General features: G+C 37.0%; 2 protein-coding genes across 3 annotated transcripts in view; both read left to right on the forward strand.

The window, feature by feature from the left end:
• LOC126381286 (tolloid-like protein 1) overlaps positions 1–9,219 on the forward strand; it is a 151,405-nt gene extending 142,186 nt beyond the window's left edge. The window contains exons 16-20 of the mRNA XM_050030782.1: positions 1,302–1,528; positions 2,278–2,392; positions 6,011–6,191; positions 6,709–6,959; positions 7,249–9,219. Of these exons, the coding sequence (XP_049886739.1) occupies positions 1,302–1,528; positions 2,278–2,392; positions 6,011–6,191; positions 6,709–6,959; positions 7,249–7,494 (1,020 nt within the window). The 3' untranslated portion in view covers positions 7,495–9,219. The remainder of the gene's footprint in view (positions 1–1,301; positions 1,529–2,277; positions 2,393–6,010; positions 6,192–6,708; positions 6,960–7,248) is intronic.
• A 775-nt stretch (positions 9,220–9,994) lies between these two features.
• On the forward strand, positions 9,995–13,796 carry LOC126381295 (ubiquitin thioesterase OTU1-like). 2 transcript variants are annotated; one of them, XM_050030798.1, is made up of 5 exons: positions 9,995–10,554; positions 10,976–11,148; positions 11,575–11,733; positions 12,291–12,514; positions 13,722–13,796. In XM_050030798.1, the coding sequence occupies exons 1-4, from the start codon at positions 10,140–10,142 to the stop codon at positions 12,498–12,500; spliced, it is 957 nt and encodes a 318-aa protein (XP_049886755.1). In that variant the 5' UTR covers positions 9,995–10,139; the 3' UTR covers positions 12,501–12,514; positions 13,722–13,796. The 2 variants fall into 2 exon arrangements, with proteins under 2 accessions (XP_049886755.1, XP_049886754.1); XM_050030797.1 differs by having other exon boundaries at positions 12,291–13,796.
• Positions 13,797–14,279: the final 483 nt, after the last annotated feature.

Raw genomic sequence — 14,279 nt, forward strand, 5'->3', positions numbered from 1 at the left:
CGCACGCACCAATGCACGCACGCACGCACTCTCTCTCTCTCTCTCACACACACACACACACACACACACATTTACGACACATTCATGACGATGCAATGGCCTAAAACCATACGCTTCCTTATCATTCTCATTAAGACTCTTGTACTAAATGAGATTGCTCGCTTATTGCCTTTTGACGACTGTAGCTTAAGTTACCTCAGTAATTGCCGGCGTTATTCGACTCCGGACTTTACGGGCTGTAACGGCCTCTGTGGTCCAGTCGTTGAATGTTGGGCTTACAATCCGGAGGTCCCGTGTTCGAATCCCGGTGGGGACATATCACAAAAATCACCTTGTGATCCTTAGTTTGGTTAGGCTGATCACCTGATTGTCCGAAAGTAAGATGATCCGTGCTTCGGAAGGCACGTTAAGCCGTTTGCTCCGATTACTAAGTACGTGATCATGATGAGCCATGTCAGGGGTCTTTGGCGGCTCAATAATAACCTTGAAACCAGGGATGCGGAGATTCATGACCCACTTCTATCCACGCGATAGAAGAAGTGGACTGTAGTGTAGTGGTGAGAGAACGAGGACTCTTCTTCTTAATTTATTTTAATCAAAAAGAGAAAATCTGTCTTTTTTTTAATCGAGTAAATGGTGTTAGGTGTTACAGTGACTCAGGTAAAGTTTTACAGTGGATCACCTAAGATAATAATATGAAGGATGTTACTAGTTGTCACTCATCACTTCCCTAGCAATTAAAAATAAATTATGTCAGATAAAGGCCAATAAAAGAAGGTATGTGTGTCCCAAATTTTATTACTCCCCGTCTTTCCAGTAGTCGGTAATATTCATTTGATGGGGAAACAGTGTCTGGTATAGTTTTACAGTGGATACAGTGAATCATGTTACTTACTACTTAGTTGTCAATCGTCACTTCCGTAGCAACTGAATATAAGTAATGTCAGATAAAAGCCAATACAATTGTGTGTTCCAAATATCATTACTCTCAGTCTTTCCAGTGGTCGGTAATATTAATTTGATGGGGATACAGTGACTCTGGTATACTTTTACAGTGGATACAGTAAATCATTTTACTAATTGTCAATCGTCATTTCCCTAGCAACTGAGAATAAATTATGTCAGATAAAAGCCAATACAATTATGTTCCAAATTTCATTACTCTCCGTTTTTCCAGTGGTCGGTAATATTCATTTCTCGGAGGTACAGTGACTGGTATAGTTTTACAGTGGATACAGTGAATCTTGTTACTAGTTCTCAATCGTTACTTGTTGTTCTGAACTATTTAACGCCACTTGCAGTTCACATCAGACGCGTCCGTCCACCGGTCAGGGTTCGCAGCAGCTTACTATATCGACGTGGATGAATGTGCTGAGAACAATGGAGGCTGCCAACACGAATGCCACAACACGCTGGGAGGGTTTGAGTGCGCCTGCCATAGCGGTTTCACCCTCCACGCCAACAAGCTTGACTGCAAGGAGGGAGGGTGCAAGCATGACGTCACACAACCTCACGGGACTATTGTCAGGTGGGCTGGCTGATTTTACAATATTACTATTTGACATTTGTTGACAATGCGCACTTACTTTTGTACAGGGTGTTAGTGACTCTAGCCATAGAGGCGGCCAATCAGCTCGCGACACCGAACACTTCAGAACCCCGATACCAACGCCGCCGGCGTGGTCGACGATTTCCCTCATTCAGCGTTTATCGCTATCGACCCACTAGGGTCGCGCCCAACTGAACACCCTTAGGCCTGTTGTCGCAAATTTTGTACCGGGTGAGAGCCCTCAGCGCTCCCCATTTGTCCAGCCAAGTAGTTAATGCCATCTGCGGCAAATCTACAATAAGTCACGTCAAAAAAAAAGGTGTTAGTGACATCATAATGAATACTGAGGGGGATGATTAAGACCATAATTCCGAGTTAATATCAAGTGGAATTTTCCGTCGCAAAATTCATGTATTGTTTTATGTTTTATTTTAATTATTTTCAATTCTATACTTTTTGCGATGGAATAATGAGTTGAATCATCCCCCTCAGTATTTGTTACGATGTCACTTACACCCTGTACAAGGAGCCATACAAGTAGATAGGATGTTAGTGACATCGTAACAAATACTGAGGAGGATGATCAAGTGGATTTTCCTGTTGGAAAATTTGTGAAAATTTTAGTTTTCCATTTGAGGCTTTAATTCCAATTCTGCTACGTTTTAAGGGGTATATTGTTAAGTTTAAACCTAAGTTGGATTATCAGATTTATTTACCTTCTTTTACAGTCCAAACTACCCGGACCTGTACCCAGCGAGGAAAGATTGTGTGTGGCAGTTTTCCACAACCCCGGGACATCGCATCAAGTTGATCTTCAACGTATTCGAATTAGAACCTCACCAGGTAAAGTAAATAAGTTATTAACTTGTTAATTCCTACACTTACTAATTTCGTTTTTACAGGGTGTCATTACTACTTACTGATGTAAGTAAGTAGTCGTTACATGAGCCATGTCAGGGGCCTTTGGCGGCTCAATAATACCCTGACACCAGGGTTAATGAGGTTGGTGATTCACCTCACAACCCACACGATAAAAGAAGAAGGCTGTCATTCAGGAGTATTTTACTTCCTTACCTAATAAATGTCTGTAGTTTTAAATATGGCGACTAGAGAGTATGTACGTAGCCCTCTATCCTATCCCTCATCCTCCTAGCATTATCCCGTTTTTCACAGAGTCCGCTTACCTAACCTGAAGATTTGGCAGATCCGGTTTTTTACAGAAGCGACTGCCTGTCTGACCTTCCAACCCGCGAATGGAAAACCAGTCCAATATAGGTTAGGTCACATACCTCCGAAAATGCATTTCTCGGGAATGTGGGTTTCCTCGCGATGTTTTCCTTCACCGCTGAGCACGTGATGATCATTTATGATCCAAGCATGAATTCGGAAAAAAAATCGACAATCATTAGGGAGGGATTAGAAAATACGACCTAAAAATGACAGAGGCAAGGGTTCTACCAACTGGGCTCTCACGACTCAATACCTATACAATAAAACCATATTGCTAAGTATTTTGTCATTTGTTAACATTGTCCCTTTCCTTTTCGGCGGATAAGAAAATGACGCAAAAAAAAGGATGAAAATAATGAGAATGACGCTGTTCAGCAATAAGGCCGCCTATTGTGCTTATTTTTATGCGTATGTTTATGTCCTTTGTATATGCCGTTGTGCAATAAAGTATTATTAATTGACTGATTGATTGACGGGTATAACTTTAAATAAAATTAGAAGGTGTCTGCAGGAATCAGGGTCAATTAATTATCTACTTAAATAAACAACATTAAAATCACTGAACTTGGCGACGGTGTAAGTGTGTAAGCCCCTTTAGTTATACGTAACGTATGCGATTGCTACAACTTTTGTTTCTGATTAATGACTTGTTTCTTGTTTACCCTTATTCGATTATTGGATAGCCTTTGTGTCGCGACTTCGTTGTATTGTACTAAAGGGATATTTATGAATAAATCAATAATTCATTTATTTAGATAATACACTTCTCATCAAAAAAATCGAAACACTTCCGTTTTCATTGTTTCTGTCCGAATTTAACACAAAAAAGAATTCATACGATGAAAAAAAATACATAAATGTATAGCTGGCAGTTTGGCCATTACAGTAATAAGCGAAAATTCTAAATTCAAAATTAGAATTTCATTTGTTTATCTTATAAACGAAATGAATCACTGTTTTGAGACAAATGTGTGTTTAGGGTTGGAGTACATTTAGCGTTTAAAAACTAAAAATTGGCGCCTATCCTTAAACTTTTTGTTTTTTATTTCAATACTGTGACTTTGGGACGTCAGAAAAAAGGTTTTTTTTCTAAAACGTATGGATACTTCGCCCACAGAAGCCGCCCGAGTTGTGGCATTGCTGGATTCTGGCCTTAGTCAGCGTGTTGTGGCTGCAAGACTGCATCTAAGCCTGTCATCTGTTCATAGAGTCTATAAACGTTATCGGGAGACTGGTTTGTTCACGCGCCGTTCAGGATCTGGCAGGAATCGGGTCACTTCTGAGCGAGATGATCGATTTATTGTAACAACTTCTTTAAGAAATCGACGCCTTAACGCTTTTCAACTGCAGCAGCGGCTTCGTGTTGTACGAAGGGTGGCTGTAAGTGACTCTACAATTAGAAGAAGGTTGAAGGATCGTGGACTGGTACCGCATAAGCCAGCAAATGGGCCGAAATTAACTGCAGACCATCGAAGAGCGCGCCTTAACTTTGCACGTGAGCACCTAAATTGGTCATACCTACAGTGGAGCAAAGTTCTCTTTTCTGATGAGTGTAAAATTATGCTGTATGGTAACGACGGAAGGAACAAGGTCTACAGAAGAGACGGAGAACGCTATGCACAATGCTGCATTGAAGAAAAGGTCAGCTATGGTGGCGGTTCGTGGACGGTTTGGGGAGGAATCAGCGCCGACGGTAAGACAGAGCTTGCTTTCGTGTCTGGGCCACGTCTGCCTGCACTAAACTGTCATCGGTACGTCGAAGAGTGTCTCGAGCCTCATGTGATGCCCTATGCACATTTTATTGGCAACGGCTTCATATTCATGCACGACAATGCTAGGGCTCACACCGCGGGCGTCGTACGAGATTATCTTAACGAAGTCGATATCTCTATTATGGAATGGCCAGCAAGAAGCCCGGACATGAATCCCATTGAACATCTGTGGGATGAATTAAAGAGACGAATTCGAGCAAGAGATCCTGCCCCAGAAACACTTAGCCAGCTGCAAGATGCAATCCAAGAGGAATGGGACAATATACCACAGCATGTGATCGTGACTCTCATCCGATCGATGAAGAACCGTATGGAAGCAGTAATTAGAGCTCGGGGAGGGAATACAAGTTATTAAACAAACGTTTTTTAGCTTTTTTTTTCATTTACGTGTGTTGTTTTATCCATTTCCTTTATACTCCATACGGAATAAAAATGACTCATTTAACAAAATACGAAACCTATGAAAAATTCATTTAAATTTAGAACATTAACATTAAGATTTGATAAGCCCATATTACTCACTATTAAACGACATTTAACATTTATTCCTAAATGTACACATTTTTCTGATAATCCTGACAAAACGTAAACTTGCAAGGTGTTTCGATTTTTTTGATGAGAAGTGTAAATAAAAATTCAATTAGTATCACATAAATTCACATTGTTGCTGGCTATCTACGGGCTATGTTGCTTGAATTGTCAAGCAACACGTACTTAAGAATACTTACTATTACTTACCTACGTATAGATTTTATTTTACGCCAAATTCTGTATGAGTGAAAAATATTTTAGAGACTTGTTGCAAATGCAACGATTTTGCAAGGGCTCCTAATACCTACCAATACCGATTTGGTCACCAACTACCTACCTAATCCGAAAATCGAAACGACAAATTTTAATAACTCAAATACGGCTAGCTAAGTAGAAACCTTTATAATATACTAGCGACCCGCCCCGGCTTCGCTCGGGTGCAATGCTGAGGAAAAAATGAAATTATTTACGACATCACATTAAAAACCTCAAAAATATCAGTATTTCTCCAAGATTTAGTGGATGTTATTGTGTCCTCTAACATGATGGACTAATGTTATGGGCGATAGGCTGATCCCTTATCACCATAAGGTTCATCATATCCATCTTTGGACTTCGTATCAACAGTGGCTGCAAGTTGTCTTTGATTACTTGTGGCTCTGCCCACCCCATTAGGGATTACGGGCGTGAGTTTATGTATGTATGTATGTATTATAAATAATTGATAATAATTGATAACTCTTGAATCACTCTATCTATTTAAAAAAACCGCATCAAATTCAGTTGCGTAGTTTTAAAGATTTAAGCGTATATAGGGATATAGGGAGAGAAAAAGCGACTTTGTTTTATACTATGTATAACTTAAATTCACTATCACCTCCCGTTTCCCCTGGGATAAACTTACTACATTTTCTCTCGTTTTCCCTAGGAATGCGCATACGATCACGTAACCATTTATGATGGCGCGTCAGCCGATGACAAGACCCTGGGCCGGTTCTGTGGCAGCAAGCAGCCACACCCGGTAGTGGCCAACCAGAACCAGATGTACGTGGTCTTCAAGTCCGATGCGTCCGTGCAGAGGAAGGGCTTTTTGGCTACTCATTCCACTGGTAAGTTGAAGTTGACCATGGATTATAATAGCATTAGGATGATGGGCGGATCCAGAAGATTGCGTGTCACGACCCCCTTTTTGAGTGCCCAAAAAACTGCACTATGATCTTAGGAAATATTCTGTCTGACAAAAAACCAAACATGTTGTCAATATTCTCACAAACCGCATAATAATTCTACAGTGACGCTGACAGTACTCGTATAGTAATAATACGGTCTATTTTTGTTTTAATCTAAAGTCATGATTGACGAATGATTACAAGATGTAGGTAATTAACATCACTCTTATAGCTACTTCTATGCTGGACTGGGAGCGGGAGTAATGCATAGAACACGTTCAGCTGCTTATCTTCCTGGGCATTTGCAAAGTTGCAAGCGATTACGAAAATCCCGACCTCCCGATCATGAGCCGAGCGCTCCACTCGATCATGGACGCCTTCATATCCTACGGTTTATCATGTTACCTACGTATGAAGAGAAATCTCTATCTCTCTAAACCTATCTCCTTTTTTACAGCGTGTGGAGGCTACCTATCAGCATCTGAGTCTGTCAAGCACCTGTACTCTCACGCCCGCTATGGCGACGACTCCTACGAGTCACGAGCCAACTGTGACTGGAGCATCGTCGCGCCAACGGGCCACTTTGTTCGGCTCACCTTCCTCACCTTCGAGTTGGAGCCTGAAGCGAACTGCGACTACGATTATGTCCAGGTCTTCGGTGGTTTGGAAGGCAGTGCTGGTGATTACGGGAAGTTCTGTGGTACTAAGGTAATGGAAATTATTTAATCTCGTAAGCTGAGATTTCCAGACACAATAGTTAAACTACTATGGGGTTTGGATTTTGAAAGAACATTCGGTCTTACGACTTTAATGCTAATAGGTACATAACTTGCTAAAATCTTAACGTAAAATAGGTCTTACCTAAGTAATACTCCGGTACGTTTGGACAAGTAATTATGGAAGAGGAGTCAGGTGCTATTCACCTTTGACAAATGTTGAAGTACCCACTAAGTATATTCAAAAGTATACCTAAGTAATCATAATTTTTGATCACCAGATGCCACCAGAAATCGTATCTACAACCGAAGCTCTTATCGTAAGATTCCGAACAGACGACTCTATAGTTTTCAAAGGATTCTCTGCATCGTATCAAGCGGTGAAGCCGGAGGTGTGGAGTGGAGAAGACAGCTCCGAAGGCGGGGAAGACGAGGAAGAAGAGGAAGATGAGCGGATGCCGCCCCTAGTTGTCGGCCGGAGAGGGCTCCGCGCGCCACTCCCACGCTTCGTCCGCAGGCCCACGTGACGGTGGCCGCTACCACGACACCCGAGACACAGGCGACCGCACACCAACAACAACCGATTTAAATAAAACGTTTATAGAACGACCTTTAGTGATTCCGATTGTTCAGTGTTACCATTTTAGTAAAAAAATTGGTGTATTTTACAAATGAAGGATTTTACAGGCTACGTTCCACAAAAACAATATAGATGGCGCCGTAAAAAATGCCTTCGTTTAAAATTCTAATTTCATGGATAACAGACATTATGCATCTTTTATCTTTATTTTTGGTATAAATGGTGACCCTTTTTATTACACCATTATTATTTTAATCAAAATAAAGAGAAGCAATATATGTAGTAACATAATTCTATACATAAGCCGTTGCAAATTTAAAGTAACGGTTATTTTTATAAGTTCTTACCATAGATAATTATGTACCAGAGTAATGAGAAAATTGGTATTTATCACGTTAAATCTGGACAGCGCCGTCTATAATTATTTTTGGGGAACGTAGCACGGAAAGTCCTTCATTGGATACTAAAAATAAGTAGAAAAAAAAGGCAAAATGTTATAAAAATAATTCATCGTATGTGTAGTTTTTTTTTTACATTACGCAAGATTTAAATGGTAGATTGAGGAGAAAACGAGGATTATCATTATGTTCAAACTTATCTTTTACGACTGAATGAAAATGTAAATATTCCTAGTCTAGTTTAGGGTTTAAAATACTTAACGATAATTATAGTGGTTACCAAAGTAAATACTCAGAAAGAAACCCTTGTAATCATTAACTTTAATTTTAACCATTGTAAGTTAATTTACAACCAAAGATGAAACATCATTGTTCATTTCTAGTGCCATTTGTGATTTTGAGTACATTTTTATGTCTATGTAATTATGTCGGTATGTAAATAGGTAGATACTCACATATCGAATCAAAGTTACAATTTAAACAGTAATAATTTTGTGTTTTACTCTGTGTTAATTATTTTATAGGGACAATAATTAATAGCGTTGATTCTGGCGGGCAAGCTTATAATCACTTTGACATATCTAAAAATAATGCCCGCTTCCACTTAAACTTACGCGAGAAAGAGATAGTTAATGCTAGTTTTGGAACTGTCAAATTAAACTTAAAATTTTGGCCCGCTGAATAAACCTACATCGCCATTTAAAGGTACATTTCGTACTTAAATGTTACGTTATTTAATTGAAAATAGCATATTGAATTGAATGCAATATGATATCTTGTATCCAGACATACCTAATTAAGTAACTCAGTCAACAATTATTCAATATTTATAAAAGCACAATTTAGAATAAGCTATGGTGACAATATGTAAAAATAAGATTTTGACTTCATTGTTAATAAATATTCGGTCAGGTCCATATCAGTAATATCAGCTAACTTTACAATATTTTTAACATTAAAATATAAACTTAATGTTGTAGACATGAATAATTGTGTTCAATTCATTTAGAAATGACAATTAATACCAAAAGCTAGTTTAAATAATTAATAGGTACTCTGTGTAAGTAGATTATGTTTTATGGAATTTATCAATATTATGATATCGTTATAATTATTAAATGTGCCAAAATGGATACTTAGTTATTTGAATAAAAGTAATTATAAATTAATAGGTACATAACATACAACTAGCGTTTTGTAAAATAGACATGAGAATATTTATACGTAGTCACGATGTTATCATCATTTTTGTAATAAAATTTTGTGAAATCTCATTGTTGTTTTAATTAAAAACAAAGAATTAAAAATCCTTCACTACCTAGCCGTACCTACTTGACAATAGGAACTATTAATAATTTAAGTAGTTAAAACAGATATTGGTGCTAATTCCTGCAGACACCGCCTAATTTTATTTTAAGTAATACCTGTCATTTTCTTATCCGCTGAAAAAGAAAGGGACGGTTAATCAACAGGCATAAAAGTTATGGAACACACGTTAATTTTCTCAAATATCTATAAATTTTACATTGGCCAATAACCCGACAGAGTTAAGTAGACAGCACGTCAAACGGATTGTATACCAGCGAGATGCCTATTTTATTCGCCCGGGTTATTCAGTCATTTTCAAATTAACTTGTTGGCAATCATCCGTCCCTTTTCTTTTCGGCGGATAAGAAAATGACGGGTATAACTTAAAATAAAATTAGGAGGTGTCTGCAGGAAGGAAGGGGCCAATAAGAGTACTTTTTACGAAACGTCGAAATTGAATGGAAATACAATAGTGTGACGGCCGAAAATAAAGAAATCAAACTGATTGCCATCCTTTTCTTCTCTCGTGTGGGTTGTGAGATCAATGTTCGAAGCCATAAAACGTGCCAAATTATCAAAATATTGTAAAGCAAGTGCCTAGCAATAAGTACATTTTAATGTCAATTTGATAACCTGAAAATGCCTGAATATATTTGAAAAATCTTTATTAAAAATCTTTATACTTTATTAAAAAATAAATGTTAACGTAACGATGGTATCCCCACAAACGTCAATCTGACATTCAAAAGTCAAAGCCCTCGCAACAGTCGCAGCGTAACTTATTTATTTCTTTCTTTTACGTCTTTGACCCGAATAAAAGAAATTCTTACGAGAAAGTGTTCTAGCTTGTTGAAAAATTCATTTAGAATATAGATTGGTTGTAGAAATGGCATCCTGGGCGTTTAAAGTTAAAAGTAAGAATGGGCAGCAGGTATTGAAAGACTTGACCTCTGAGAGTACTGTGGGCGAACTAAAGGCGTTTTTGTGTAGTATCTCCGACGTGGGTTTTGACAAACTCTGTGTTCTGTCTGGGTATCCGCCCAAGCCGCTGGATATCAGTGATGATGATAAGAAATTGGTTGACATTGGTTTGAAAACTGGTGAGACTTTGATAGTGGAAGAAAAGGTTGGTGCTGGTAGTAGTAAACCTGCTGAAACGAAACCTATGGATCCGAAACCTGAGGAATCGAAGCCTGTGGAAAACGGAGTAGCATCACATGAGACCCTAGCTGCCTGCAGACCTGGAATCCTGATGAAAAAAGTTGTTCCCTCAGATAATTCTTGCCTCTTCACTAGTATAGGTAATATAGATTTATGTTCCATTATTTCTTTGTTTTAAGCATGTTAGTATAGTAGTATGATTTGTCAAATTAATTATTATTGCAAAATGCTTCATCATCATGATGACACAACAAAAGGTAATGTAAATTCATCATTAATGTATTTTTATGTTATGTTAGTGTAACTTTTAATTATCTTCATAAATCCAAAACTTGGTACTAGGTAGGTATACTAGCAAAACTTCCAAATCAAAATTCAGTTTAAAAAATCTTACAAGATTTATTTTTATATTATTTATTTCTATATCACTCTTAAATTATTATTTGAAGTAAGTTATGTGTATTTGTGTGCTTGTGAGTTCTCATTAAATGCTGCATTAGTAATGCTAAAATATAGAAACATTTATGCATATTTTTTTAATAAAACTTTTTTCTCTTTTAGGTTTCGTATTAAATGGTCAGGTAGACACATCAGCTCACACTCTAATGCGACAGATCATAGCAATGGAGGTTGCAAGTGATCATGACACATATAACGAGGGTGTTCTCGGGAGGCCCAATGCCGAGTATTGTGCATGGATACAACAACCTAGTTCATGGGGTGGTGCTATTGAGGTTGGTATTTTAATCATGTATGTTCCAAGCATGTGCTATGTAAACCTTATGCCTGAGAACTGTTTCGAGATATCAAACTATACAAATATTACACTTTTATTAAAAATAAAACAAGTTTCATGTATTATTCAAATTCAATTCAAAAGCCTTTATTTACTAAAAGAATACAGATAATAAATTTAAATAATATACACATTAAATAGTTCTCCTTCTAGCTTGTCCATTGGACATAAAGGCCTCCCCTAGCACTTTCCACCTTCCTCTATCTCTTGTAGTTGATTGACTTAGTGGGCCAGATGTTTCCTTTAGTTCATCTGGCCATCTTATGACAGGTCTGACTCTCATCCAGGATGGGAGGCAGACCTTCATGTACTATTATGTTATCTTATTTCACTTAAAACTTATTTTATATTTACCATGTTTCAGGTTGCAATTCTCTCCCGGTTCTACGGATTGGAAATGGCAGTAGTAGACACCCTTAATGCAATTATAAATAGATTTGGCGAAGACAAGAATTACGGTCAAAGAGTATTTCTGCTATTTGACGGAGTGCATTATGATCCTTTGTATTTGGAACAGTCGGATGTGAGTAATTATTCGTTCATTTTTTTAAGCACCTTAAGGAAGAAGAAACTAGTGCCTACTCTTCTTTTATCGTGTGGTTTACCAACCCCATCAACCCTGGTGTCAGGGTTACTATTGAGCCGCCTAAAGCCCCTGACATGGCTCATGTAACAACTACTAACTTACATCAGTAAGTAGTTACCGGGACCAACGGCTTAACGTGCCTTCCGAACCATGGATTATGTCCTTACCAAACTAGGGATCACAAAGTGATTTTTGTGATACTTTCATTAGAATCTTTTTAATTCTGTTATTTTAATTAGTCATCTAATATAGTATCGTGCTCTTATCAAAAACTCTCTTAATTTTATCATGTTTATTTATGTTCATTTGACTCAGGTCATGATCATTCTAATGTCTGATTTATCTTTGAAAGTAATCCACATTTTATATGGACAGTAAAAATTCAAATGACGCAATTTTTTATATAATTTAGTTTTTCACACTTTATGTAAAGATTGTGTGACAAGTTTTAATAGAAATTATCTGTCTCTCCTATACATATTCTCAATTTCCAGGGTGGAATCCAGACAATATTCCCCGCAGAAGACATGGACATCTACCAAGAAGCTGAGCAATTAGCGAAAGAAGCCAAATCCTCAAGACAGTTTACAGACCTTAACAAATTTACCCTCAAGTGTATGGTATGTGACAAGTTCCTAACTGGACAAGTGGAAGCCCAGAAGCACGCGAAGGAGACCTTGCACAAGCATTTCGGGGAAGTTTAGCAGTGTTACTTTAGGTGTGTATTTAAGTTGTGAACAACTCCTTTGAGCCGTCGCCCGCTGAGTGCGTGCGCGGCGTAGAGGGAGCGGGCGCGGTTAATGTCAGCGCCATCTCCCCCTCAATCGAGTTGTTCACATATAGATTAATTACTGTTTCATTTTACGTGGATTGTGTCCTTTTCCTAATTGTAGAATAATTAACTTAAAATTCTTTTTTAATAATAATATTGCCACGTCGATAACAATTTTAATTATATCTACATTTAAGAAAACTCAATTACGATGTTACGCAAAAATATGCAATAGAGACTAGACTATCAGCAAAGATTAAAGGCTGATGATGATGCAATAATAAGTGTTTGTTTTTATTTGTACATACATTGAATTGGACACGATTCATTTTGGATCTAGCACAGTTTTTGTAAGTATTTAATTATAATAAACGTGACTATTATATTTCTTTTGATTTTAGGGCTCTTTTCGTGAGTAGAATGCTAGTGGATTTTTTAAAGTGAGTAAACAAATCGATTGTAGAAATTGACTCAATACAATGGTATTAAAATAGGTGATAATAATTCGATATTCTAACTTATCAGATTCCTAAATAAGCCTTACATTGTTAGCTTGATATAATATATAATTACATTTAAAATTAGTACGGGTAGTTCGATGCACACTTGAGTCGATTTTTACGTTCGTTGAGGTTAATGTACAGTATAATTTTTTAAAATTATTTTACTCATAATGTTATGAAAAGATCCCTATCACAGATTCAACGCATGAATCTAGTGTAGCAATATATTGCACTGCCAATGTTTTGTTAGATTTAATTATTTATTTATATGTACAATTTACATGTATTTTTATAGATGCTCAATTTAATATAAAATGAAAGAGACGTTTGAAAGTTGTAACTTTGAAGTTCCGAAGTATAAAAAGGACAACGAATCCATGCCTTTGACAATAGACTATGTACATAAAATATTGAAATTGTAATAGTAGCTTTATCAGTCAATTGGTGTAAATATGGTCACAAAGTTATGAAGTGTTTGAGATGGTATATTTTTTAACGCAATTACAGGATAAGATATATGAACTTAATATCTCCTTACGTCTTCTCTTAATCGTAAATATTGTTTGTTCCCCTCTAGAACATTGTTAATATATTATAGGCAGTCCTTTTCTTCTCTTAACTTCAGTGTTTGTCGTTTTCCCTTTTTACAGACTGTTTTTATTCCGCATGGCCTTTACGAAACATCACTATGACAACTAGTTTTGAAATAAAAATTACCTCACCAATATCTGCATTTTTATTCAAATCATCCTTTAGCAAACTCAAACTCGGCTTTATTCAGTAGGTAATTTAGTTATAATTTGTATTATTGAAGTCTCATGTTACTTTGATTTGGATCGTTAAATTTTATTGTATAAATACAACTTGTACCTATTTATATTTGTCGAACGCCTCATCCGCCTAAAACTATTGCAATTATTTTTCTATTTAACTTATTTATGAATTTTAAATTTATTCGTAGATTTTAATATAGAAAAATTTAATAATAAGTGCAATATTTTGTCGTTTTTCTATGACGTCACAAGTTGCTTTTTCATATAAATTCCATAGTAGGAACTGGGGGGTTAAAATGGCCACATCGAAGCAATTCATCTAAGAAAGCAATAATGCAATTTGACTTTTGCGCATATAAAAGTAAGTGCGCAATGCAAACAAATGTCAAATAGCAATATTGCTTTCTTAGATGAATTGCTTCGATGTGGCCATTT

This window comes from Pectinophora gossypiella, unplaced genomic scaffold (assembly GCF_024362695.1).
Source record: "Pectinophora gossypiella unplaced genomic scaffold, ilPecGoss1.1 Pgos_43, whole genome shotgun sequence".
In the NCBI taxonomy this organism is placed as follows: Eukaryota; Metazoa; Arthropoda; class Insecta; order Lepidoptera; family Gelechiidae; genus Pectinophora; species Pectinophora gossypiella.